General features: G+C 41.8%; 1 protein-coding gene across 1 annotated transcript in view; it reads left to right on the top strand.

Annotated features, from left to right (window-relative positions):
• The first annotated feature begins 466 nt into the window (after positions 1–466).
• The window catches only part of LOC147529010 (ras-related protein Rab-10-like), a 32,091-nt gene continuing 8,484 nt past the window's right edge, over positions 467–24,073 (top strand). Inside the window, exons 1-5 of the mRNA XM_086609253.1 lie at positions 467–626; positions 6,477–6,537; positions 7,645–7,783; positions 16,448–16,537; positions 23,354–23,455. Coding sequence (XP_086465379.1) covers positions 467–626; positions 6,477–6,537; positions 7,645–7,783; positions 16,448–16,537; positions 23,354–23,455 — 552 coding nt within the window. The remainder of the gene's footprint in view (positions 627–6,476; positions 6,538–7,644; positions 7,784–16,447; positions 16,538–23,353; positions 23,456–24,073) is intronic.

Genomic DNA, 24,073 nt, shown 5'->3' with positions numbered 1-24,073 from the left:
GCGGCTGAAGCGCGGCAGGCAGTAGCCCTCACAGGGTCGGTACGAGCCCTAACGCGGCCCCGCCGCACGTCTCAGCGCCCGGACCGACCGTCACCCCACCGCGGCCGGTGGCCACATCCAATCCGAGGGAAAAAAAAAAAAAACAGGCGGATAAATGCTTTATTCTTCAAAACCGGCGTAAAAACCCGACTCGGGTCCCACGCAGCCCCGCGCCGCCCAGCACGCCCCAGCAGCACCCGGGGCACCGTGCGGCCCGCCCCACCTGTGCGGGGCGGGGCCGGCCCCCCCGGCGGCGGCCGCTCCGGGCCCAGCCACCGGGCCCCCCGGCACGGCGGGCGGGGGCGGCGCCCGCTCCCTTGCAGCGGGGCGGCCCGCGGTGCTGCGGCCCCCGCTCCGCCCCTCCCCTCCCCGCCCCGGCCTTGCCTGGCCCGGCCCGGCCCGGCCCGGCCGGCACTCGGCGCCCGCCATGGCGGGGCCGGGGCAGGGCGGTGCGGGGAAGCCGCCGCTGCTGGTGAAAATCGTGATGGCCGGGGAGTCCTGCGTGGGGAAGACCTCCATCCTGCGGAGGTACACGGAGCCCAGCGCGCCGTCCGCCGCGGCTCCCGCCTCCTACTTGGCCACGATCGGTGAGTGACCGCGGGTCGGGGCCGGCCCCCCGGGCAGCCGGCCCCGCCGGCGCTCTCCCGCCGCCCCCGGCTGGCACCTGCCCGTGTGCCCCGGACGCACCCGCCGGCCTGTCGCCCCTCAGCGCCCCGTGCCCCCGGTGCCCACCATCCCGCCGCACGGCCCTCGCAGCCCTCCTCGAAGCGGGGCCCCGCCGGCGGGTGCCGAGCGGCTGCGAGGGCACGGCCGCGCTCGCCGCACAACCCGAGGGACCGGCGTGTGTCCCGGCGGACCGGGCGCCCGCTTCGCTCCCGCTCCTCGCCCTTTTCTCCGCGGGCGCTGCTGTCAGGCACAGCCCGCCGGGCACTGCCTGCCTTGGAGCTGCCAAGTCTTCCTGCCTACAAACAGCAGGAACTCCAGATCTCTTGAGCTGTAGGTAGCCACGTGCGTGGTTATTGAAGCAGAGCCATCGCTGCGATGGCAGCAGTTCGTCCTGCCAGACACCGAGGAGGCAGTTTTGCCCCGCACCGCCGTGCTGCCTTCCCCGCCGCTCTGCGGGTGCGGGGCGGTGGGGAGCTCCCCGCCGCCGCCGTGCGCCAGCCCCGCGGTGCCACCGGGAACGGCGGGCTGACTGTCCGCCTGCGGAAAACCGGGACGTCGTCGCGAAGGCGTGTGATGTGGGTGCGGTGGTTGGTTTTGGCTGTGGAGGTTTTCCCGATTTCTGATTGGGGAATTTTCGTCTTTAAAACTTTGAGTGTAAGAATTTTTCCTTTTTCATTTTCTGTGCTCTTTGAAGGGAAAGTTAGAGTATGCACAAGAAATTGGGTGTTCTGCCTTTGGAATATGCATGGCTCTTTCATGCATTTTTCAGTGTGGGAGGAGTTGGCTTAACTGAATAAATAACATGTAGTAACTGTGGCAGCAGTTGGTCCAGGGAATGCTTAATGTACGTGAGATGACTTGACCTTCCCACATGAGGACGGCTGAACTTAAACCACTTTTTATTTTTGTTCCCATTCTGGCAAAGCAGCATCTGAAAACGATATGAACAAAGAGGGAAGAACACAACTAGCAGTAAAGTTGTGAACTTAATCCGTCTAACAGGCAACTTGTTACCAGGCTTAGCAAGGAGTCCCAAAGAACGATGGTGAAAATAAACATCAGCGTTGTTGGTGCATTTTATATCAGAGCATAGATTCCTGACCGTGAGGTTATTATTTTGAGACACAATTTCTTTTACTCTTAATTCAGTCCACTGCGGAGTCAAAAACTCTGGTGTGGTGATGATACTAAGAATGTATTTTCCAGGTTGTGGGTTGAAACAGTTTAAGGAGTAGTTAAGGTAAAAGAGTTTTGTGGCAGTTTATGGACTGAGATGAACTGTATTAGTTTTATTACTGTTTCTGAAACCTGTTCTTGAGAGATTTAAAAACATCTTAAACAAATGTTTACATTTCAGGTAAATGTAAATGAGTCATCCAAATGTGGTATTTGTTACCTGAATGTGATTTTAAATGTTATTTCTGAAATACCGTGTTCCATTTAATTCCATCTTAGGAGGTGTTTTACAGCTTAGACTTAAAATGAATGAGGTGGTGAATGGTGGCTTCAGAAAGAGTAATGCTGGGAGTGGAAGTTTCTTTTTCATGAAGACAGCTACAACCAAGAGCATGGCCTATAGGTCGTGGCCCATTAACAGTGTAGAGAAAGAAGACAGAATGCAATGTTTTTTCTGCTTGTGATGTTTTCTCCCTCTTTGTTGACACCATCAAAACAAATAACTGTTTTCATCTGGATGCCTGTTTCATACAAGCTCAGACAAATGAGCCCTAACTGTCATGCAGCCTATTGAATGCTCATTTGGTGTTAATTGATTTTTTACCCTTCCTGTGCAGCTGGTGTGGTGATTCAAGTAGAAGGAAGATAATCCAGGCTGTGCAGTCTCTCAGCCATCCAAGTTCCCTGACAAAATCATGTGCCACCACCTTAGTGGCAAAAGGTCATAGGCACAGAAGCTAAAAAGTTGTTAAAAGTCTCATTTCTGTGTCATCATGAGTCACAGGTTTGCGTTACTAGGAAAAATCCTAGTGTTATTGCAGGGGTGAAAAAAAAAAAAACCCAAACATTTTGTATTAGGCTCCAGTAGCAGTGAATTTTTCTAAAATTATGTATTTTATGAAAAAAAAAAAAAGCCAACATTCACAGTAAATTTTCATTGAAAGCTTTTTATGCAGCACTTAAACACTCAAGGCTGGGTGCCCTTCCTCCTCTTCAATTAACGCAGTTTGAGTAAATTATAAGCAGTTATAGTTTTCTAATTAAACTTATACGCATCATAAGGCAGATGCATTGTATTATGAATAGACTATGAAGAGTAAATGTTTTTGTTTAAACAATGGCATTGCATATAAAGCCATAGAGGAAGTTGATGGACAAAAAAAAACCCTGTGTATACAAGTGAACAGGACTGATCTCACAGGCTGTGAGGTTATTTTGCTGTGTTACGGTGACTGTGGTCCCACAGCACACGTTTTCTGTGAGAAACATTTCCGTAGAGGTGTGAATCCTCCCAAATCTGTCATAGTTGAATGTGGTGCAACTCCCATTTTAGGATTAAAAAAAAAGAGATCATTTTATTACGGCTTTTTCCTCAAAAGGAAACTTTTACTTTTTAATGTGTATGTTTTAAAAAAGAGAAAGATTTATTGGGTGAAGTTGCAAATTCAAGTGATTTATGCATGTGTTTCTAATGTGCAATGAATAAGACAACCAGCTCTGAAGTGTTTGTAAATTCCCTTATACTTGCTTTCGAAGGAAATAAACTAGTTAATCAAGAAAATTAGCTATATTGAAGGTAGATAAGTCCTGTGTTAACAACACTAGTAGTAATCCTCATCTTAATTGTTTGGTTTTTTTTAAACAAGGCTAGATTTTTTTATCACTCTTACTTTCCTAACAAACCCTCTTATCCCATGGGTCTTTTTTCTTAGCAAAGCAGTAATTATCAGTACTTGTGACCACTGAGCTACCACTCCGCTTCAGATATTCCTTGACATGTACAGGGAAAGAATCTGATTCGAGTAATGAACCAACAGCTAGTAAGGGTTAAGTATGGGAAGGAATAACACAGTGGAAACTCAATCCACATCTCACTGGGCGCTTGCCTGGCTTGGGCACAGAAGTTGATACCAACTGCTTGCCTGTTTCCAGAGTTGAAGACGGTGTATGACAGTAAGTGGGCTAGGGAGAACCTGTGCCTGGGCATGAACCACCCTCTGTCCGTGCTACCACTCTTGCATCGCGCTAAGCTGCTTGAACTCGCGTTTTCTCTGGATAGACATATTTATTTGAGCCTTTTATGTCAGGAACTTGCCCGCTGTATTGGGGTGAAAAGTGGATTGTAATTTTCTAGGCCTCTTTGAAAAGGACTTTTGCAGATGGCCAAAGACTATTTTATACTTATATACTTTATATATTGAGGGAAAAGAGGGGCAGTTCGCAGCTGAATTCCTCTGTGGCTGACTGTTTTGATGCTTTTTAGCCCTAATTATCTTTAAGGTGCCTCAGTCCTAATGTGGACATACTTATTATTTGGAATATAAAGAAAAGAAGTTAATCCCATGGCTATAAAACCTGGGAAAAACAACTAGAATTTGAACTAGTACCCAGCATACCCCTTCGTGGTTTTATCTGACAGCTTAAAAGAAGCAAGTACAAGCTGTTGCATTCAAACAACATTTATCTCAAGAGCAGTAATCAATGCTTGCTTTGTTATGTTGATCATGTTGTATAATACATGGGCCTAAAAGCATCTGAAATCTGTGAGCTGTCTTTGGCATTGTATTTCTCATTTTTCTTTCCTGTCTTTTGAATTTGCTAAGTTCGCTGGAAATTTCATATAAAGACATGAACAGTTCATGCATGCAGAACATATTGACTTCTGTTTTCCACTAACATTCATTGACCTTTTAGGTCAATAAATTTTGAAGTTGACTTAAGAAGTCAATAAGCCTTATTTTAATTTAGATTAAGTTTTAGTCTGATTCAGCACTCTGCTTCCCTTTTTATAAATAAAAAAAAAAAAGCTTATAGGAATTTATTATTAAAATGTATGTCAACTAAGAACTGTTTCCTGTAGGTCTGGGAATCCCTGGCTGGATTTTAACTTCTTTGCTGTATTCCCAGCGCACCATTTGAAAGTGACATTCCAGCCTCTCAGTCCCTGCTAACTGCTCTAACATCAATTGTAGAAAGTGATACAGATAATTAAACAAAACCATGTGAATTTCAGGAGCAAATGTTTTCCATCATGGAATTTCACCTTACATGAGCAAATTTGACTTAAATTACATTTCCATCTGACATTATTAATTCCATCAAGGAAGCTTTGTGTAATATTAATTAAAGATACCAATTATATTATTTCATCTTTCCTTTCCATTGGAGCTTCAATAAAAATTCATCAAGTGAAGGACATGATTATCATAATAATTTTTAAAATCCACCTAAACTCTTTCACGACATACACAGGAAAATGTTAATAGCATTGGAATCATGCATGGGAGAGTGTGCTTGTCAAAGTTTTGTGCACAATACATCTGTCAGTGAAAAGGAAGGGACCATTTTCCTTACTGCTTTGTTGGTTTACTGCCATGGATGCTTTCCTTTGATAAAGTAATTTGACAGGCAGGATCTTACAGAGATCAGCGCAATGGTATTAACTTGGAATTTTTGTGCTTTTTCAATCTGTTTAGTTCTTTCAAATGACATTACTAGTGGTGAAAAGCCTGTCTGAAGTCATGTAAAGTAGCCATATTGTGACCTTACGGAATTTTGACCATGCAATATGGCCAGCTATCGCAATGTCACCTTAACTTCACTTAATATAATGGGCAAAAATAGCCTTATTGTTTTTCAGTGGGGAAAAAAAAAAAACAAACCACAACACCCCAAAAAAAAACCCAACAAACGAGCAGAGAAATAATCAAACAGTATTTCAAATTTCAGGAATAAGTAATTGAAAAAAAAAAAATGGTTGACTGTGAGGAAATGTGTCACTCTTAAGATAGGAGCTATAGCTGGCAGATTCTAATACTAAGATTGGAGCTTCCACAGCCTGTAAATCCACATATCACCTACCACATTTGGAGTACTAATTTGATAGTATAATACAGGAAAACATTATAAATTATAAGGAAAGTATCCATGAGGAAAGATCTATTGTGTATGTAGAGACAACATTCTGCACTGATTTCAAGTTCTAATGCTTGATTTTAGCATTAGCACTCTGGATCTGGGATACACAGTGATTAAGGCTGTAGAGACAGTCCTCTTCATTTGGAATGAAATCCAGTGTATGTTTGTCTTTGCATCTAACTGGTACAGCTAATTCCTGTTCCTGTGCATGTAGCCCTATTCATGCACCTGTAACGCCTTTGTAAGTGTTTCTGCCTTGGCATTCATAGCTGTTGTGATAAAACTGGAAACAACTGAAATCACCCGGATATTTGCCAAGTACTATTGTGCATAGACCATGAAACTGCTGTCATGTCACTTGCCTACTCATGGAAATACCTACATGTAATTTCAGAGTATCTGCACCTTTGCTTTGACCTGCCCCTCCATCGCTTTGTATTGGCATTGCTTTGTGTTGTATTTCTGTAATGTATTGGCACGTAGTTCTTTTCACCATTGATTATTTTCCTTTTACAGCTTCCATTTTGAATGTGCATGGTTGGCTAGTTATTCTTTGTTTGATACAGTTCCTTTTCACTTCCTGTTCAAAATTGCATGATAACTAGAGCTAAAAAATAATTTTCAAAGAGAATCCACGTCATTATGAGAGATGTTACAGGTTTTCTTCTTTCTTCTAGGCATTGATTTTAAAGTAAAACCAGTAATGTTTAACGACACAAGAGTGAAACTTCAAATATGGTAAGTTTTAATTTATATCCCAAATGAGAGCCAACTAAATTACATTACAGCATGAAAAACCTCATCTGCTTCTAATTGTGTGTCTTCCTAGAGTGCAATTGTTCCTACTAGGTCATTTTAAAATTTGAATTTGGCCTAGGGGGACATATTTTTTGCAGCAACCAATGTAAGTTAGAAAGAAGGTTGTCACTAGGTTGCTTTAACAATAAAACCTGTAGCATGGAAACAGTGCAGATCTACAATCCATATTAAGTGTATTTAATTGTACAGGAACATTAAGGGAAGTGACAAAGCAAGAAAATTTTACATTTCATTACCGATCAAACGCATGTTCAAAATGGTCACTGAGAGAAGGCTAGTAAGGTGAATCTTTGGGAACCTACACTCTATTTTTTGGTTTTTTAAGTTTTTCTAAAGGCTATATAGGGCTACTGACAGCCATCTCTCCAGGCATCCAATACTGAAGGTTATCTATATTTGCCAGTATTTAACTTCTCAAGGAGTAACTTTGTACATGACTTACCTGAAAAGTATTGGATCTGCAGTTATTCCATCACAGGTTTTAATACAAAAGTCTTGTAGGCTTGTTTACAGCTTTCTTAAGGCATGATTATGTATATAATATTATGAATATCTGCATCTCTGTATTTTATGGCTTTTTCCCAAAACCTACCTTCCATCTTAACCAGCTTACTGTCTGTGTCACAGTTTACAAAGGGCTTATCAGAATATGGGATGTCATCTGACTCCTGCAGTGCTTGTACTCCGGATTTTTTTTATAATCTGAGTCGTACTGATCTTAATGATTATGTATATAAAGAAGCGATGGTGGGCTTGAAGTTACACTCGGACTTCAACCGCTGGTTTAGCTTCCCTAGTAGAGTTGTATTATTCAGAATAAATTTCCAGTGTATTTTTTTCACTGCTGTACCTAGCACCCAGATGTTATTTCATACTTAACCATTTCTTGTTCCTTTCATGTTAGAGTACACCATTCAAAATTTGGACAGCACTGCTTAAAATAAAGTGGTTTTTCTTGGGATTTCTGCAGTTTGATCACCTTTTTTTTTTTGTTTGTGTGTGTGTGATTTCTTACATTTCTTTCAGGGACACTGCTGGCCAGGAACGATTCCATACACTTAGTACTAGCTATTTTCGTGGTGCACAAGGCTTTGTTCTTGTATATGACATCACAAATCTGGATAGTTTTCAAAGTATAACAAACTGGATGAAAGACATACATGAGGTAAATATATCTAATGGTGGTTGATCTCTTAATGTAGTTAATGAGTTACTGCAGTTAATGTTTTAAATGACTGCATGAGATTTATTCTTGTTTCTTGAGCTCTATGTTTCTAACCAGAATTTCTTACATTTAACTCAGTACACAGTATGAACTTAGTAGGATTACTGTTACCTGAAACTGGAATACAGTGTAGCTTGTCCAGGACAAGCCTGTGGTGATGCAGGAGTGTTTTCTGAAGTACTTTTAAAACAGCTCCCAGTCTGGTTTTGTGCATGCTGAGTTCTGGTGCTTTTGTCGCTAGTGTGGCTATGCACGAGCCAATCTCCATGAGCTCATCCCAGGATTTTAATTGACCTCCGTGTCAAAATTCAATATCACAGCCGATGATTTCCCTTTCCTGATTTCATTACTTTGGTGTAGTTACTTCATCCCAGGAATCAAAAGAAACGAATTTAAATATCCTCTTTGTCGTTGCTGGATATTCCCTTTGAAAGGGTGCTTTCAGGAAGGAGGAACTGGGAGAGAAAAAGGAGATTCCCTTTTTGGTGGCAGTGAGCTGTTTGGTTAGCTCAGCTGCTTGTGGTACTGCAGTGAGAAACACATGCTTTCATGTGACATAGGAAGTGATTCAACAGCGCATCGCTGCCAGATGGGGAATGTGTCCCACCTCCCTTCCTGCTCCTGAACTTTGGCCCCCACTGTGCTGCTTCTGGAGCTTGTCAGAGAACTCTGAGGTTCACTCCGACTTTCTAATGTAGTAGAAAACTAACACAGCAAAACCAGTTGGATAGTGTTCTGCTCCATCAGTGAGTTTAAGGGGTTCACAGAAAGGTCTGACAGTTATTGGAGTTGGTGCAAGGTAGACAGGTTGGAGTGGGAAGGCCAGGAGAAGAATGAGTGGGAACAATGTGAGGGAGGAACCAAGGAGGGAGTAGCGGGCAAGCCCTTAGACATCAGGTCATTCAGCCGCCTGTAAGCCGGTACCCTGAGTCTTTATTGCTAGGTCTCTCTTGGTGTGCTTTCTGTTAGGTAGAGGCAGGTCAGTTTTAGAATGGAATAGTTCAGCTGGAAGGGACCTACAACGATCATCTACTCCAGCTGCCTGATCATTTCAGGGCTGACCAAAAGTTAAAGCTTGTTATTAAGGGCATTGTCCAAATGCCTCTCAAACACTGACAGGCTTGGAGCACTGACCACCTCTCTAGGAAGCCTGTTCCAGTGTTTGACCACACTCTCGGTAAGGAGATGTTTCCTAATGTCCAGTCTGAACCTCCCCTGGCACAGCTTTGAATGGAACTAGATGATCTTCAAGGTCCCTTCTAAACCAAACCATTCTATGATTCCCATGTGTCCTTTCACTGGGTACCAAGGAGAAGACATCAGCACCTCTTTCTCCATTTCCCCACCTCAAGAAGCTGTAGGGAGCAATGAGATTGCCCCAAGCAGTAGCATGGATGTTTGTAGTTAGCATGCTTACATAAGTTAGTACATGTGTGTAAGAATCCAAGCAAGATACTGCTCTTTGTTGTTTAAAATCAAGTAAACATTCAGGCAGTTCTTGCAGTACTCTGTGAATTGCTATGAATATGACATGATGGATGAGAGAGTTCATCTTGGGAAAGTGGACTCGAAATAAAACCATCAAAGGCATCCTTTTCTCTCTTCGCAGCTTCAGTATACGGATGAATTCATGAACTGCACATGTTCATATATCCAATAATATATACATAGGATATCTTATACTCCTGGTGAAACATTACGTTTACATTACTTCGGAATTAAAAACATTGCTGTGGTGACCTAGGATGTCTTTATCCTTGACCTTAAATCTTAGAAGTCTTAGTGGCAATAGAGCCTGACTTCAGTAACGTGTTACAAAGGAGATTTGATGATAACGATGTTTTCACTGGCTTGTTTGCATACTTTTCAAAGTAGCACTCGTGTTTTATTGCTTCGTTAGGGAAAGTGTGTACCCTTCTCCTGTTAGGCAAACCAGCAAGAGCCGCAGCTAGATTTGCCACCGGTGGTACATTTTCATGATGAGCTAAGATTTAACTCGGCACACAGTATGACAGTAGGTTTACTGTTGCCTAAAGCAGAAAATGTAGATTTAGATTATCCATATATATCCATTTATATATATATATATATATCTATATATGCACATATCTGTCTATCTGCGTGTATAACTTTATACATGAAATACGGATCTGTCTTCAAACTTCCTTCAAAGGGGTAATTTTGTCCTATCATCCTTAATTAGATCAAAAGGATGGTTGATCAGTGGGCTGCAATGCACAGCCATAAACACAAAGTATCTAGACTATATGGCTAGGGTGGAGGGAAGGGTGGGACTAGCTCTTGTAGCCACCGTGCAGGCTTAGATCTGCTTAAGTCTATCACAGAATCACACCTGCACAAGCCTACTTTAAAGCTTTCATGTAAACATACTCAAGCTATCAATATTTAGATTGTTTAATCTTAACCCCTGAAGGTGCATTGTTAGTTTGTAATTTCAAAAATGGAAAAATACTCAATTTAAAACAATTTCTGGGAATGTAAATCGCATGATTGATTGTACCAATCTCAAAACTAGCAATTAGTGAGTGTAGTAATAGAGCTAGATAATAATGAAAAATTTAATTTAGCCCTAGTGGGATATCAATTTCTGAAGTGTCTTGGTGAAAATATATGGGGCTATTCATTGCAAAAGAAGTGTTTTTAAGCAATAACTGTTAAAACACAGGGCATTTCATGAAAATTAATTACTTACTGGAGGTTTGTTACACTCCCTGCCTTTGCTTTGGTCTGTGAATGCAAACCAGTATTGAATTCCCCACAAATGCCCAGTGTCAAAGTGGCTGTTGCTACAGCACCCTTTAAAATATCCAAGCATAGAAAAATTAAACAAAATTTTAAAAGGGAAATTGATACAGGTTTCATTAAACACCAGACTAATATGTAATGTTAAGCTTACACCTGAACCAATCAAACAGGATTTTTTGAGACAATTCAGTTATTACATTACGCTCTCATTTTTTAAATCTTTGTACACAGAGATTTTAAACAAAGTTTTAAAAAAGTCTGTTCAGCCATTTTTACAACAGTTGAAAATAACAGTCTAAGCAATTTAGCGTTCCTAAAAACTCCATTGATTTTATAAAAACGGGCCAGTGGGTGCTATTACAATCAGATTACCAGTAATGTTCTCATTGTATTTTGATTATTTTAAGTGTGGAATACAGCAACTTTCCTCTTAAAAATGAATTATTTTTGGAGACACAAATATGCTGCCCTATCTATATTGCTGTAAAATTTTTATTCAGAACTAGAGGAAACTAAGTAACATGACTGAATACAAAAAGCTTATGAGAAAAATACACTCACAGATTAATATCTTAGGACATTATTGGCAAATCCAATACAGATATATTGGATTTGTAATGCACTCATTAAGAGCATGATAATTGCAGGAAAATTACTTTAGAACGTGAAACCATTCCTTATTTGTAGGATTGCGGATCATATCCATTTTATTAAGGTATTCCTATTGTCTGCTGACGTGGCTTTTAGCTATTGTACACAGCTGCTCTGAAAGGCTGATTCTGTTCGGCCTTTAAAAATTAAATACAAGTAACCATGTACCAAATCTATTTGCAGAAAACACTTCTTTCCAGGATGATTTGAACAAGATTCTAACTAACATACTGGCAAAAAGTTCCTCACAATAGGGTGGACAAATGCTCAAATAGGTGCCTGGAGAGGATCTGGAGATACTTAAAGCCTTTGAAGTTGGCCCGTCTTTGAGCAGGGGATTAGACCAGATGACTTGCAGAAGTCCTTGCCAACCTAAATCACTCCATGATTCATGCATGGCATGTGGGTCTCCAGAAACTTTTGATGTAGATGGTGGATCTTAGTTTTCTTTTAAATACATCGGACTGATTTTCATTGTGCTGTTCTCCTGGTGTAGCCATGAAGATGGCGTTACGAGTTTTTAACAATTATCTCCATGCTGGAAATTCTCTGCTAGCACAGAATTTTCAGCATGGGGAAGATAAATTCATTTTCTCATGCAGTAGCAAGTTTAGTGACATAATTTAGCATTCTTGGAATACATTAGCTTTCTATTTGGACTACCTGAAGAAGTGACCTGTCAACCAGGATATGAAATGTGTGAGTGTGCGGGGTTACTGCAGTTTTTGCATAGTGCCTTTTTCCAGTTCTGTTTGTTTGATGCGTGTGAGAGTTGGGGTACTGGACTGTCTTTCAGTGTTTCTGCATCATACTTAGAATCATAGAATCATAGAATGGTTTGACTTGGAAGGGACCTTAAACAGCATCTAGTTTCAACTCTCCTGCCATGGGCAGGGACACCTTCAACTAGACCAGATTGCTCAAAGCCCCATCCAGCCTGGCCTTGAACACTTCCAGGGATGGGGCAAATACTTAATATACTGAACTGTAAGTATATTAAGTACACTTAATATACTTAAATAAAAGCAGCAGAGCAAACTGCTTTACAAATGTAAATTAATTTGACTTCAAACTCTTCTGAGTTTTTGTTCCTCAAATGGGAAAGCTTGATGTCAAAAGGATCGTGTTGTTCCAGTTCGTAGATGGATTTGCTGTTATGACTCTGATTAGAACTGAAAGTTCTTGTTCTTGTCACTTTGCTAAATTGGTTTATCTCTAATCCCAGATTGGTTTCAAGATGAATTGATTTATATCTAGTTGTGTCTAAGTTTGCTAATAGATGAATTTTATCATTTGTTTATTTCCACTGAGGTCCTGGAAACTAGGCATTTGTAACTGAGGTCATAAGGTGGCACTTAGAAATATATGTGGAAAGAGACGTGTATGGGTATCATGATATGAACACTGCCCACGTGATGCCATCAAAGAGACTCTGGGGACAATGTATTCCTAAAAAATTGCTCTTCATTAATACAAAGGGTAAGTTTCTAGTGTCTTTGTCTAATGAGTAGGAAGAAGAAACTTCCCAGCTGCCTTCATCGTGCTACATAAACATGTGTACCCTCTTCAGATCTAAACAATTATATTAATTCTACATTTCTTCCTCAAATACAAACTAATTAACTGTTACTATAGTGTACTTGTCAGGTATAGGTTCTTGAGTTCACTGTTTGGACGTACAAACAATCCTCTGTTCCCATTTCCAGCTGTAAACAATGAGGATCAAAATCATGCAGCCTGCACAGCTACGCCCTAGAAAAAATGGTGGAGGGACACAGTGGTGATTCTTTAAGATCTATCACTGGATAGATAGCTTTATACAACACAGAGTCTGGATGAGCTGGTAATCATGGTCAGTTTGCTGCAGGGGAGGTTAAGATTGAGGCCAGCTGTTCATGGTGGGGTCTGTGCTCACCATTTAAAAAGTGAAAGGATGGTTTATTCCAATAACCTGTAAGTAGAAAAGTTGTGGATGCCCGATCCCTGGAAGTGTTCAAGGCCAGGTTGGATGAGGCTTTGAGCAACCTGGCCTAGTGGAATGTGTCCCTGCCCATGGCAGGGAGGTTGGAACTAGATGATCTTTGAGGTCTCTCCCAACCCAAACCATTCTATGATTCTATGAAATGTGACGTAGTTCTCTTTCAATAAAGGTGTCTGCTGGTTTTGATACTCACATGAATTCACAGCACTTCTGTGAAATGATTTCCCTGCAAAATGAGAACAACTGCAGAAAAAAAGACCTAACATTTGGGGGAAAAAAAAATAAAAACCCCAAACCAAGTGACATACAAAAGGCATGAGCAAGATATTTTCCGTTTTGCAGTTTTGATTTCTGTTAATAGTCATATAGTCAAGCAGCGAGTTGAGTATTTACCTGGTTCGGCGCACAGGCTGGGTGAAAGTTGAGGAGTAGAGTAATTAGTGAAGGGCGTGGGTGGATGGCTCCTATCAGAGAGGATGCTAAAACACGCCAGGGTGCTGTGGTGCAAGAGTCCAGTGTCCTGAGTCTGGTCCGTGGCACTGCTCTTTGAGGGTTTGACGCTGCTCCCTCCTGTGGCCACCGACCGCAGCAGCCTGGCTCCCACCACCGTGGGATCCAGCTGCTGGGGAATCCAGCCCGGTAAAGACCCTTTTACCAAAACCTGATGACTCCAAGCTCTGCCAAATGCTTCAATAAACTTGGTCAGTCACAATAAATCTCTCAACTTCAGCTGTCTGAGATAAATATAGTGCTAATATTTCCTGTCTGGATGTTTTTTTTAAAAAAAGGTTTTCTCCAAGTTCAGGTTATTTTTGTTTTAAGTTTCAGTAAAATGTGAACTTTGAAATGTTAAAACTGGAAAAAAAACTGAAGAGAGTGAATCAAAAATCTGGATGTATTTTTTTTTGCCTTGATGAAATTTTTAGTAGTATTTTTCCATGACACGGGAAAAAAATATTTCCTGACTCTATTAGCTTAGTCAGTGCTGACTTGCATAATAGCATCTTAACAACTGTAAAATAACCATCCCCTTTTTAGCTATAGATTTTGCATTTGCACTATAAATAGAAGAGGATGAAAATACACAGTGAGCTTTGGAAGCACTGAAGAGCCATATTTTTAGCCAATTCAGATCAGTGTACCTCTGCAGTTTTTATGCCAACTGAGCACATGGTCAAACTTCTGCCTAGTCATATTGATATAATTTTTTGAGGCTTCATCTACATAATCAGTTTTCAGAATTTAAAATGGATGTCACTTTAGTGCTTAGTCTTTAGTTTTCTAAAAGCAAGAAACTGCAAGATACCATCTTTAAAAAAGGAGTACTTTCAGTGCTTTAGTGGAGGATCCAGTCAAAGTGAAAATACATTATTACCTTATATTGACGTAGAAATAATAGTTACTTGCTGAAATAAATGCTAGTAATTGGTAATACTGATAAATACTTATTGAAAGGCCTGGTGCCTCTAACCTTTAAATTTTATTATTATTTGAAACTGTTTAGAAAGATATTCCTACTGCAAAAATTTGTGCTGTTTGTACAGAAATAAAGTTACAGGATGAATTTCATGGTTTTGTACATACCGTATGCAAGTATTTCCCTTTGACCTTTTACTTCAGAGTAAAGTCAGATGTTGCTTGTAAAACCTTCAGCTACATACCATGTTCTTCCAAATGAAAAGTTGATTATATGATGAGATTAAATTGTCTGTTTACCCTATTTTAGGGACTGGTGTATGTGATTTTATGTAGAAGAGCCATTGACCTTAACGAATAAATCTCCAATGCATTCTAAAACAGCCAACATTTTGGTCTATTAATCCAGGTTAGACTGATTCATTATTTTAGGCCTGTACTCTCGTGTTGAGCTTGCTTTATTTTAATACTGCATTATCTTCAACATCAGATGTGGGTATGAAATGAGATTAGCTGACTCTAAAATGAGAGTGGATTAAAAAAAAATGGAAGAGTGTTCCTTAATAATAAGTTGTGCCTACTGCTGTGCTCTTCAAATGAGGCAACTTAGTTGTAAAAGTGCAAATAGACTAAAAATGATGATTCTCTTATCCTTTAATGAATAGAGGTTTTTCTTTGCATTCCCCTGAAGGGAGGGATATGTGTCCAGTGCATGTGTGTGAGCTCTGGGGAAGAGAATTGTGCTTGATTTTTGTCCTACGCAGAGTTATAAAAATTAAGACTTTAATAGAGATGAGAGATTTCATCAACGTCCTTGTAGAGAGATCTGCAGCCTGAGACCAGGCTTTTTGAGTCATTGGACAAGCTGTGTGAGCATGTACTTTCACAATGTAAGTCATGGGATCAGACCACATTAGCTTTAATTGTCTCTAAATTGAGACCTTCAGCTTCTTCCGTTTAAGCACCAGAAGTGGTTTTAAATATTATGATTTTCACAACAAATGTCAGTTTTCAAATGCCACATGTTGTCGCAGAACAGTTCCCTTTCCTTGTCATTATTCCAGTCATGTATAGTTACAGTGTCTTATCTTAAAATAACACTGATGTAAAGCACCCAGTGTGTTTCACAGTCATCATATACATAACTGAATTAGTGGAACGAAGGATGGAGGCAAGGTCAAAAAGCTAGATTTTTCTTCCTTTTGAAATCAATGAGGTTTTTAAATTTTACTTTATTAAAAATCTATTGCCTTCTTCCGAGTGTCTTGGAATAATCAAACTTTTATGTTGAGTTTGAACACTTCGAATGTAATTTTACTGGCTGTCTGCAAAAGTGAAGCACAAAGAGGTGCTCTTTCAGGTGCAGCAAATTCCTTCCTTTTTACTTGTGCGCGCTGGATGTAGACCTGACTCTCATGCTAATCCATGAACCCATTACTTTAGGGAGGGCAGTGTCTGTGAATTCAGGGCATTTCCAATGAGTTTAAAGCCTCAAGATGGAGCATTCATCAGAAGATGGTGCCCATGCATCATATACTTTATACCTTATGAAAGGCATTAGAAAGTATGCCCTGCACTTGTAAGTGGCTTTTTTCTGCTCTTCGCAATCTTGCTATCTTCCTCCAAATCCCAGTAACTGGTGGAAAATATTTCCACATATGAAAAGCCAGGACAGAATTTAACTTTTGCTTTTAAGGAAGTAAAGTGTTCAAGGTTAGTGTGAGCCAAAGGTGAAGGGCTTTTGTTGTTTGCTTTTTTCTTACTTGACACTAATGCTCGTTCTCTTTTAGAAAGCAGGTGATGAAGTGGACGTAATACTGTTGGGCAACAAGTGTGATAAGGAGTCAGAACGTGTGGTTCCAAGACAGAAAGGAGAAAAGGTATCACTGATACTTTCTTTGGATTCTCCTGAGTATCTTAGTGTGTGACTGTAAGCTGTTACACTGAAAATGATAAAAAGCTCCTGTATTTCAAAAATTCTATTAGGAATTGCTCCAGAAGAACAGTTGTGGAGTTCTGGAGTGTTGAGGGTTTTTTAACATACAAGCAGAAATACATTAAGTAACTTCTAACTGATTTCTTTAGAATACTAATTTTTATTTTAAAGGTTAAAATACACTTTAAGAGTTTTAGATGTTATAATAGAAATCTTATGTTTTGAATTGAAATCAAAAACATTTTAGAGGCTTCATTTTCAGAGTACTGTTTTAATGTGGAATACTAAAATGTAATGCATAATACACTGCATAATTTTTGTGGTACCACCCATCAATGATTTTTTTGCTACACCCTGACTATAAAGAACTATTCTGGCAGCCTGTGCACAGTGATCTGCATTGTCTGTGAATAGCCCTAAATAATACTGGACAGATACATTTAGGGAACATCCAGCTCCCCTCGATCTAGCTGTGTATGTGTCATACAGCTGAGACTACAGTATAGTTTATACCTGCTGACCATGTGTAGGGGAAGAACTGGTGTTAAGTGGGGAATGCCATTTTAAAGGCAATGGCAAATTACTCTCACTAAGAACCAATGAGGAAATCCAGCAGCAATGCTATGGCAGAAGAAATTGTGATAATGACTAAATGTGGCAGGAGAGCGTGTCCTATATACCAGTAAATTTTGCAACTGCAAACTGTGTGCATCTGCTGTCTGGAACTTGGAATGAGCCCTTCTATTATGCTTTCAGGCATGGTGAGTCAGGCAGGATGTCTTGTGTTTAAAGAAAAGAACACTGATAATTTCTTGCCAGTTATATAATCCCAGATTAGGGAACTTTAAATAATAGCATCACCTTTTCAACAGCATTACAGATAGAAGCTTTTGAAAGTTCGTTGTTCATATGCAAGACGCTTTCAATGTTAATGTACTATATCTGTGTACAAGGAATAAGGTTGCTGAGAAATGCATGTATACTCTCACTCGGAGAATGCAGTGTCAGAAATCTAGAGAGTCACTGGGTGCATGTGCACAAGAGGGCAGTAGCAGGATTTTGCATATAGTATTAACCGTGACATTTTCTGACTTCTGTGTACTTAACCATGCAATCAGAATTTCTCTTAATGTAGTATTTTTTTCAGAAACAAATCATTACTTCCTCAACAATGAGTCTGCTTTCTAGATTTCTCATGTGCTTTGAGGCAAGGCGACTCTCCAGTTGTACTATTTCTTCTTTTAATGTGATTTACAAACGCTAAAGAATCTGACTGAACCAACTAGAAAAAGATTCCATTAGCAGAGCTGAAAATTGTCCTCTCCAAAGAAAGTATCCTTACTAAGAGGGAAAAATAGATTGATACTAACTCTGCCACATAATAATTCATACTTTCTAATTTCATTCTGCCCTGTGACTATGAGCTGTAGGTATTGTTCTGTTCAGAGTCCTGCAGAGAAGACCCCCAGATTCTCTGGGAATCCTGTCATCTATGTTGACAATTCTGTAACAATCTCTTATAACTGGCCATCGTATGCCACTTTATAGACTAATTTAATGCTGAGAAATTATTAATTTTTTTGTTTTCTTTTGTAATTATATAATTTTGTTCACTCAGAATTGGATAGATTAATTTTAACACTATGAAGTATTTTCTTGTATTAATAGCTTCATATTCACTTCTTAGCTTCTTGAGATCCTCCATTCCCCTCTATAATAACATTATCTTTTTCTCTGAAAAATAAATAAAAATGTTGAGGGTTATATGACTTGGTAGAATGTGGCCATTTTTCTCCTATCAAATCTTTCTAACAGAAAGAGCAAAGTAAAATATTCTTCCTTTTTTCCTTTTTCTGTCTTCATGTGCCTGACTTCAAAGCTGATTTTACAGGTACAATACAAATGAAAAAAATAAACATCCGGCACAGTTCTAGGAATATTTCAGACATATCTCACTGATTAAACACTAATAATAGCACACTTTGCTAGGAAGTAGTATATTTTGAGTTAAAAGAACAATTGGAATTAAATTTCACCTTCGAAGAGATATTAGCATTACTTCTTTTGTTATTGTAAGTAAGATATGAGGTTATTTCACTCGAGATCTCCAAATGGTTTTCAAGGATAATATAAAATAACATTTCCCAGTAGCATAATTCCCATAGATTTGTAAATGTATTTAGATATTTTATGTATGGACCTGTTCAAGATGCTCCCAAAGGAAAAAAAAAGGTAGTTCTTTGGTTGTGCCTTTCCAATTTCTGTATGAAATGGAGTAGCAAAAGCTGTGTTCATACTTCCAACAGCTTTGACACTGGGCTGTTGGTTTTTTTTTCCATCTAGCTACATTTTAGAGGACTTGCTTCCCACAGTACTTACAGTATGCGAGGTGAATTGGAATAATCATAGAATCATAGAATGGTTAGGGCTGGAAGGGACCTTCAAAGGTCATCTAGTCCAACCCCTCTGCAAAGAACAGGGATATCTCCAACTAGATCAGGTTGCTCAGGGCCTCATCCAACCTGGCCTTCAACATCTCCAGGGATGGAGCATCCACCACCTCTCTGGGCAACCTGTTCCAGTGTTCTACAACTCTCATGGTAAAAAATTTTTTCCTAATATCCAATCTGAATCTACCTCCCTCTATTTTAAAACCATTACCCCTTGTCCTATCACAACAGGCCCTCCTGAACAGCCTCTGCCCATCTTTCCTGTAGGCCCCCTTGAGGTACTGGAAGACCGCTATAAGGTCACCCCGGAGCCTCCTCTTCTCCAGGCTGAACAGCCCCAACTCTTTCAGCCTGTCCTCATAGGAAAGGTGCTCCAGCCCTCTTACCATCTTCGTGGCCCTCCTCTGGACCCTCTCCAACTGGTCCATGTCCTTCTTATGTTGGGGGCTCCAGAACTGGACGCAGTACTCCAGGTGAGGTCTCACGAGGGCAGAGTAGAGGGGAAGAATCACCTCTCTCGACCTGCTGGCCACGCTCCTCTTGATGCAGCCCAGGACGCGGTTGGCCTTCTGGGCTGCAAGAGCACATTGCCGGCTCATATTGAGCTTCTCGTCCACCAGTACTCCCAAGTCCTTCTCCTCAGGGCTGCTCTCGATCCATTCTCCGCCCAGTCTGTATTCGTGCCTGGGATTGCCACGACCCAGATGTAGGACCTTGCATTTGGCCTGGTTGAACTTCATGAGGTTGACACGGGCCCACCTCTCCAGCCTGTCGAGGTCCCTCTGGATGGCATCCCTCCCTTCCAGCGTGTCGACAGCACCACACAGCTTGGTGTCATCGGCGAACTTGCTGAGGGTGCACTCCATGCCACTGTCCACGTCACCGACAAAGATGTTGAAGAGGGCCGGGCCCAACACGGACCCCTGAGGGACACCACTCGTGACCGGTCTCCACTTGGACATCGAGCTGTTGACCACTACTCTCTGAGTGCGGCTGATCCAGCAACTAAAACTCACACAGTCTCTCCTTCTCCAGTAAAGTAGAGAGGAGAGAAAAAAAAAACCAAAGGGACTGAGGGTTGAGACAAGAACAGAGGGAGCACCCACCAACCATGGTCCTGGGCAAAACATACAGGGCTTTTCTCAAAGCAAAACAGTTTATTAATGATTACTTAGAAGGACAAAGGGAAACAAAAACCGATTACTTGAGAGGACAGAAAGAAACAAAACCAGATCTTAAAACCGACACCTTCCCCCCCCCACCTTCCTTTTCCTCCCGGCTCTACCTCCTCCCCCCAGCAGCACAGGGGGCAGGGACTGGGGGAGTGCAGGTCAGTTCATTCCGTGCTGTTACTGCTGCTTCTTTCTTAAAGGAGAAGGAGTCCTTACACCCTTTTCCGCTGCTCCAATGGATCCCCTACCCACGAGGAAAAATCCACAAACTTCTCCAGCGTGAGTCCAGCCCACTGGAAACAATCCTTCCCCACAGATTGCTCCGGTGTGGGCTTTACCACAGTCTCGGGTACTTAGGGAGCTGTAGCCACTCGCTCCGGCGTGGGTCGTCACGCAGACTCCAGATGCCTCTCTGCCTTGTCGTGCACCCCAACACGACCATCCTCAGGCTCAGGCATCTTCTCCCCACGGGCTGCGAGTGGGTCTCTGCTCCACCGAGGCCGTCCTGGTTGCAGAGGGGCCGCCTGCTATCTCACCATCAGCCGCAGGGGAAACTCGGCTCCGGCACACCTCCTCCCGCTCCATCCTCACTGACCTGCTGTCGATGCGGCTGTTTCTCTCAGATCTCAGTCCTCTCCAGGTGAACGCAGCCCAGTGGGCACCCCGGGAGTGGGGTGCCCCCGAGTTCCCCAGCTGGCTCCGCTGCCGCCATTCTCCGTGGGTGGTGCCGGCCCGACGCAGGCAGCTGCCCGGCCGGGAGCCAGGGAGCAGGGGCAGTGCCCTCCTCCCTTCTCTCCTCAATCCTGGGCAAAGCACCTTTTCCGGTTCCTTTGTCCTGACTTAAACAGGGCAATTCGCAGAGGCGCCCTATTGGCTCAATCCCGAGGGGGATGGCAATCTGATCTGGTGGCCGGAACCAAACCTAACCCGGTTCCAAAACCGGGGAGGTTGCAGGGAGCAAAACCCCTCTCCTGCCACCAGAACCACCGCCCCCTCCACATCAAACCATGACAGGCCATTGAGCCAATTCCTTATCCACCGAGTGGTCCATCCATCAAAGCCATGCCTCTCTAGTTTAGAGAGAAGAATGTCGTGCGGGACAGTGTCAAAAGCTTTGCACAAGTCCAGGTAGATGATATCCATTGGTCGACCCTTGTCCACCGATGCTGTCACCCCATCATAAAAGGCCACCAAGTTGGTCAGGCACGATCTGCCTTTGGTGAAGCCATGTTGGCTGTCACCCATCACCTCCTTGCTCTCCATGTGCCTTAGCATGGTTCCCAGGAGAATCTGCTCCATGACCTTGCCAGGCACAGAGGTGAGGCTGACCGGCCTGTAATTGCCCGGGCAATTACATATATTAATCTTCTTTGACCAATATTATGCACATACAGAGAAAACAGGGTGCATTGTAGGTGTAGTAGGCAATGTAGTAACATTGTATAGAGAGGATTGGGATTGTTCAGCCTGGAGAAGGCTCCATGGAGACTTTATAGGAGCCTTCCAGTGCTTAAAAAGGGAGCTGCAAGAAAGCTGGAGAGGGACTTTTTGCAAGGGCATGTAGTGATAGGACAAGGGGCAATGGCTTTAAACTGAAAGAGGGCAGATTTAGATTAGATACAAGGAAGAACTTCTTCACTCTGAGGGTGGTGAGACACTGGAACAGGTTGCCCAGAGGAGCTGCGGCTGCCCCATCCCTGGAAGTGTTCAAGGCCAGGCTGGATGAGGTTTTGAGCAACCTGATCTAGTGGAAGGTGTCCCTGCCTATTGCAGTGAGGTTGGAACTATATGATCTTTAAGGTCTCTTCCAACTCAAACCATTCCATGATTTATGACTCTAGGGCTGAAGTACTCAAGGTTTTTTATTTTATTTTATGTTATTTTTCTTTTGCATTGGTCTCCACAGGTGGAGCTTGCTCCCAGACCTCTGCATGCAGTGGCATGATTTGGGAAGGAGCAGGTCAGCCAGCACTGGGAAAGCATTGGATCAGAAACTACTTAGGAAAGTTGGATGCATCCACAGGCATGATGAAGTTCATCCAATTGTGCTGAAAAAGCTGGTCAGTGTGATTTGGGCCACTGTCAGTCAACTCTGAAAAATCGTGGTGGTTGTGAGAGATCCCTGTTGACCAGAAAGATGCTAGCATGACAACTGTCTTTAAAAAGGCAAGGAAGAAGGTTCAGGGAACTATAGTCAGTCAGCCTTGCTTCAATCTGTGGAAGGATCATGGAGCATGTTGTCATCAAATCCTTTTCCCAGGGCATAAAGGACACAAAGATGATCTGGAATAGTCAACAGAGAGGGTAAATTGTGCTTCGCTACCCTAGTTGCCTTCTCTGAATCCAGGAAGTAACTTTGTGGATGAGGGAATAGTGGTGGTTGTGATATATCTTGAGTTTAGTAAGGCTTTTGTCACCCTCTCCTTGTGGCATCCTCAGCTGGAAGCTGGACAAGTGGACCATTAGGTGGACTGAAAATGGGCTGGACTACCAGAGGCATGGCTCACTGCCCTGCTGCAAAGGACCGTCAGGTTACAATGAACACTAGCTTGGCTATAAGTCAACAGTGTTCTCTCATTGCTTCAAAGCATGCTGGGGTACATTAGAAAGATAATGGATGGTAGATGTGAGGAGATTAGTACCCCTCCTACGTAGTGCTAGCAAGGCCACATGGAATATTGTGTCCAGTTTTGGCTCTCCCATTTCAAGTAGGGTGTTGAGAAACTGCAGAGGTTTTTTTCATGCCTATTTTTCTACAGTTTTTGTCATATTTTTATCTGTACTTTTCTGTAGGCACTCCATTCATTTCCTCTAAATAATTGCCTAGGGGACAGTTCATTTTCCAAATAAATCAAAACATTGAGAACAGACCCACTAGAGTTTATTGCTCTTACTTAAAAGTAAAGATAGGTTCAAAAAGATTTTTTGAAAATGCAAAAATTTAAGCAGAGTGTTTTAAGAGTTACCTGAAATTTACAAACTGAGGATGAATATAGAGTGCTTTACTGAGCTGACATTTACTTTAACGGTGTTTATATAACATGTTAGAAGCTGTCAGAACACTTCCATCTTGCTATTAGTATTAGGAGGTTTTTTTCCTGAAGATTGTTCATCCCATTGCCTACATTTGTTTTTCAGCTTGCCTGGGAACACGGAATACCCTTTTTTGAAACCAGTGCTAAAGATAACGTGAACATTGAGGATGCATTCTCAGTCTTGACTAATGAAATTCTGGAAAAGGTAAGCTGCTTTTCTGGGTAGAAAGAAAATGGAAGATATTTCTTGACAGATTGGTTAAATGTAAATGCAGAAGGCTTAGAAAAGCACAGCTAGTGCTGTTTTTGCGTTATGGAGTAAATATTTTGGGAAGATGCTGTAGCTGTAGACATACAGAGGTGGAATGTGGGGGAGAAGAATTGTGGGACAAGAGAACAACAGAGAGGGGAGCAGTTCAGAGAGAAAGTGAAAATTCAAGAAAACTGCATTCGTGGCTTTCCTTCCCACACTTGTTTTCAAGGGAGAGGTTAACGGCTCTAGAGTAGTTCCACTTCTGTGGCAGGAAGATTCCTTTTTCCTATAGGTTTCTGCTGCGTGCTGGTGGAATGGGTGAACCTTTTATGTTCAGCAATCAAATATTTATCCAAAGTTTGTAGCTGTTTGTTGATGATTTACACTAGTGCTTTTGAAGTTTTTAGGACCTGAAGATTTGAGTTAACTAGTGGTAGAATCAATATTGAAGCTGTCAGAGTCGGCATCTCTAACTACCTTGAGTGTGTTGGCTTAGAGGTCCTTACTCCTCGGAGTTACAATACTTTTGCAGGACTGGATTATTGTTAATTAGCTCTGAAAATGTTTTGC

The sequence above is a fragment of the Tauraco erythrolophus genome, chromosome 3, assembly GCF_009769465.1.
Source record: "Tauraco erythrolophus isolate bTauEry1 chromosome 3, bTauEry1.pri, whole genome shotgun sequence".
Taxonomy (NCBI): domain Eukaryota; kingdom Metazoa; phylum Chordata; class Aves; order Musophagiformes; family Musophagidae; genus Tauraco; species Tauraco erythrolophus.
This window is presented reverse-complemented; position numbering and strand designations above follow the sequence as displayed.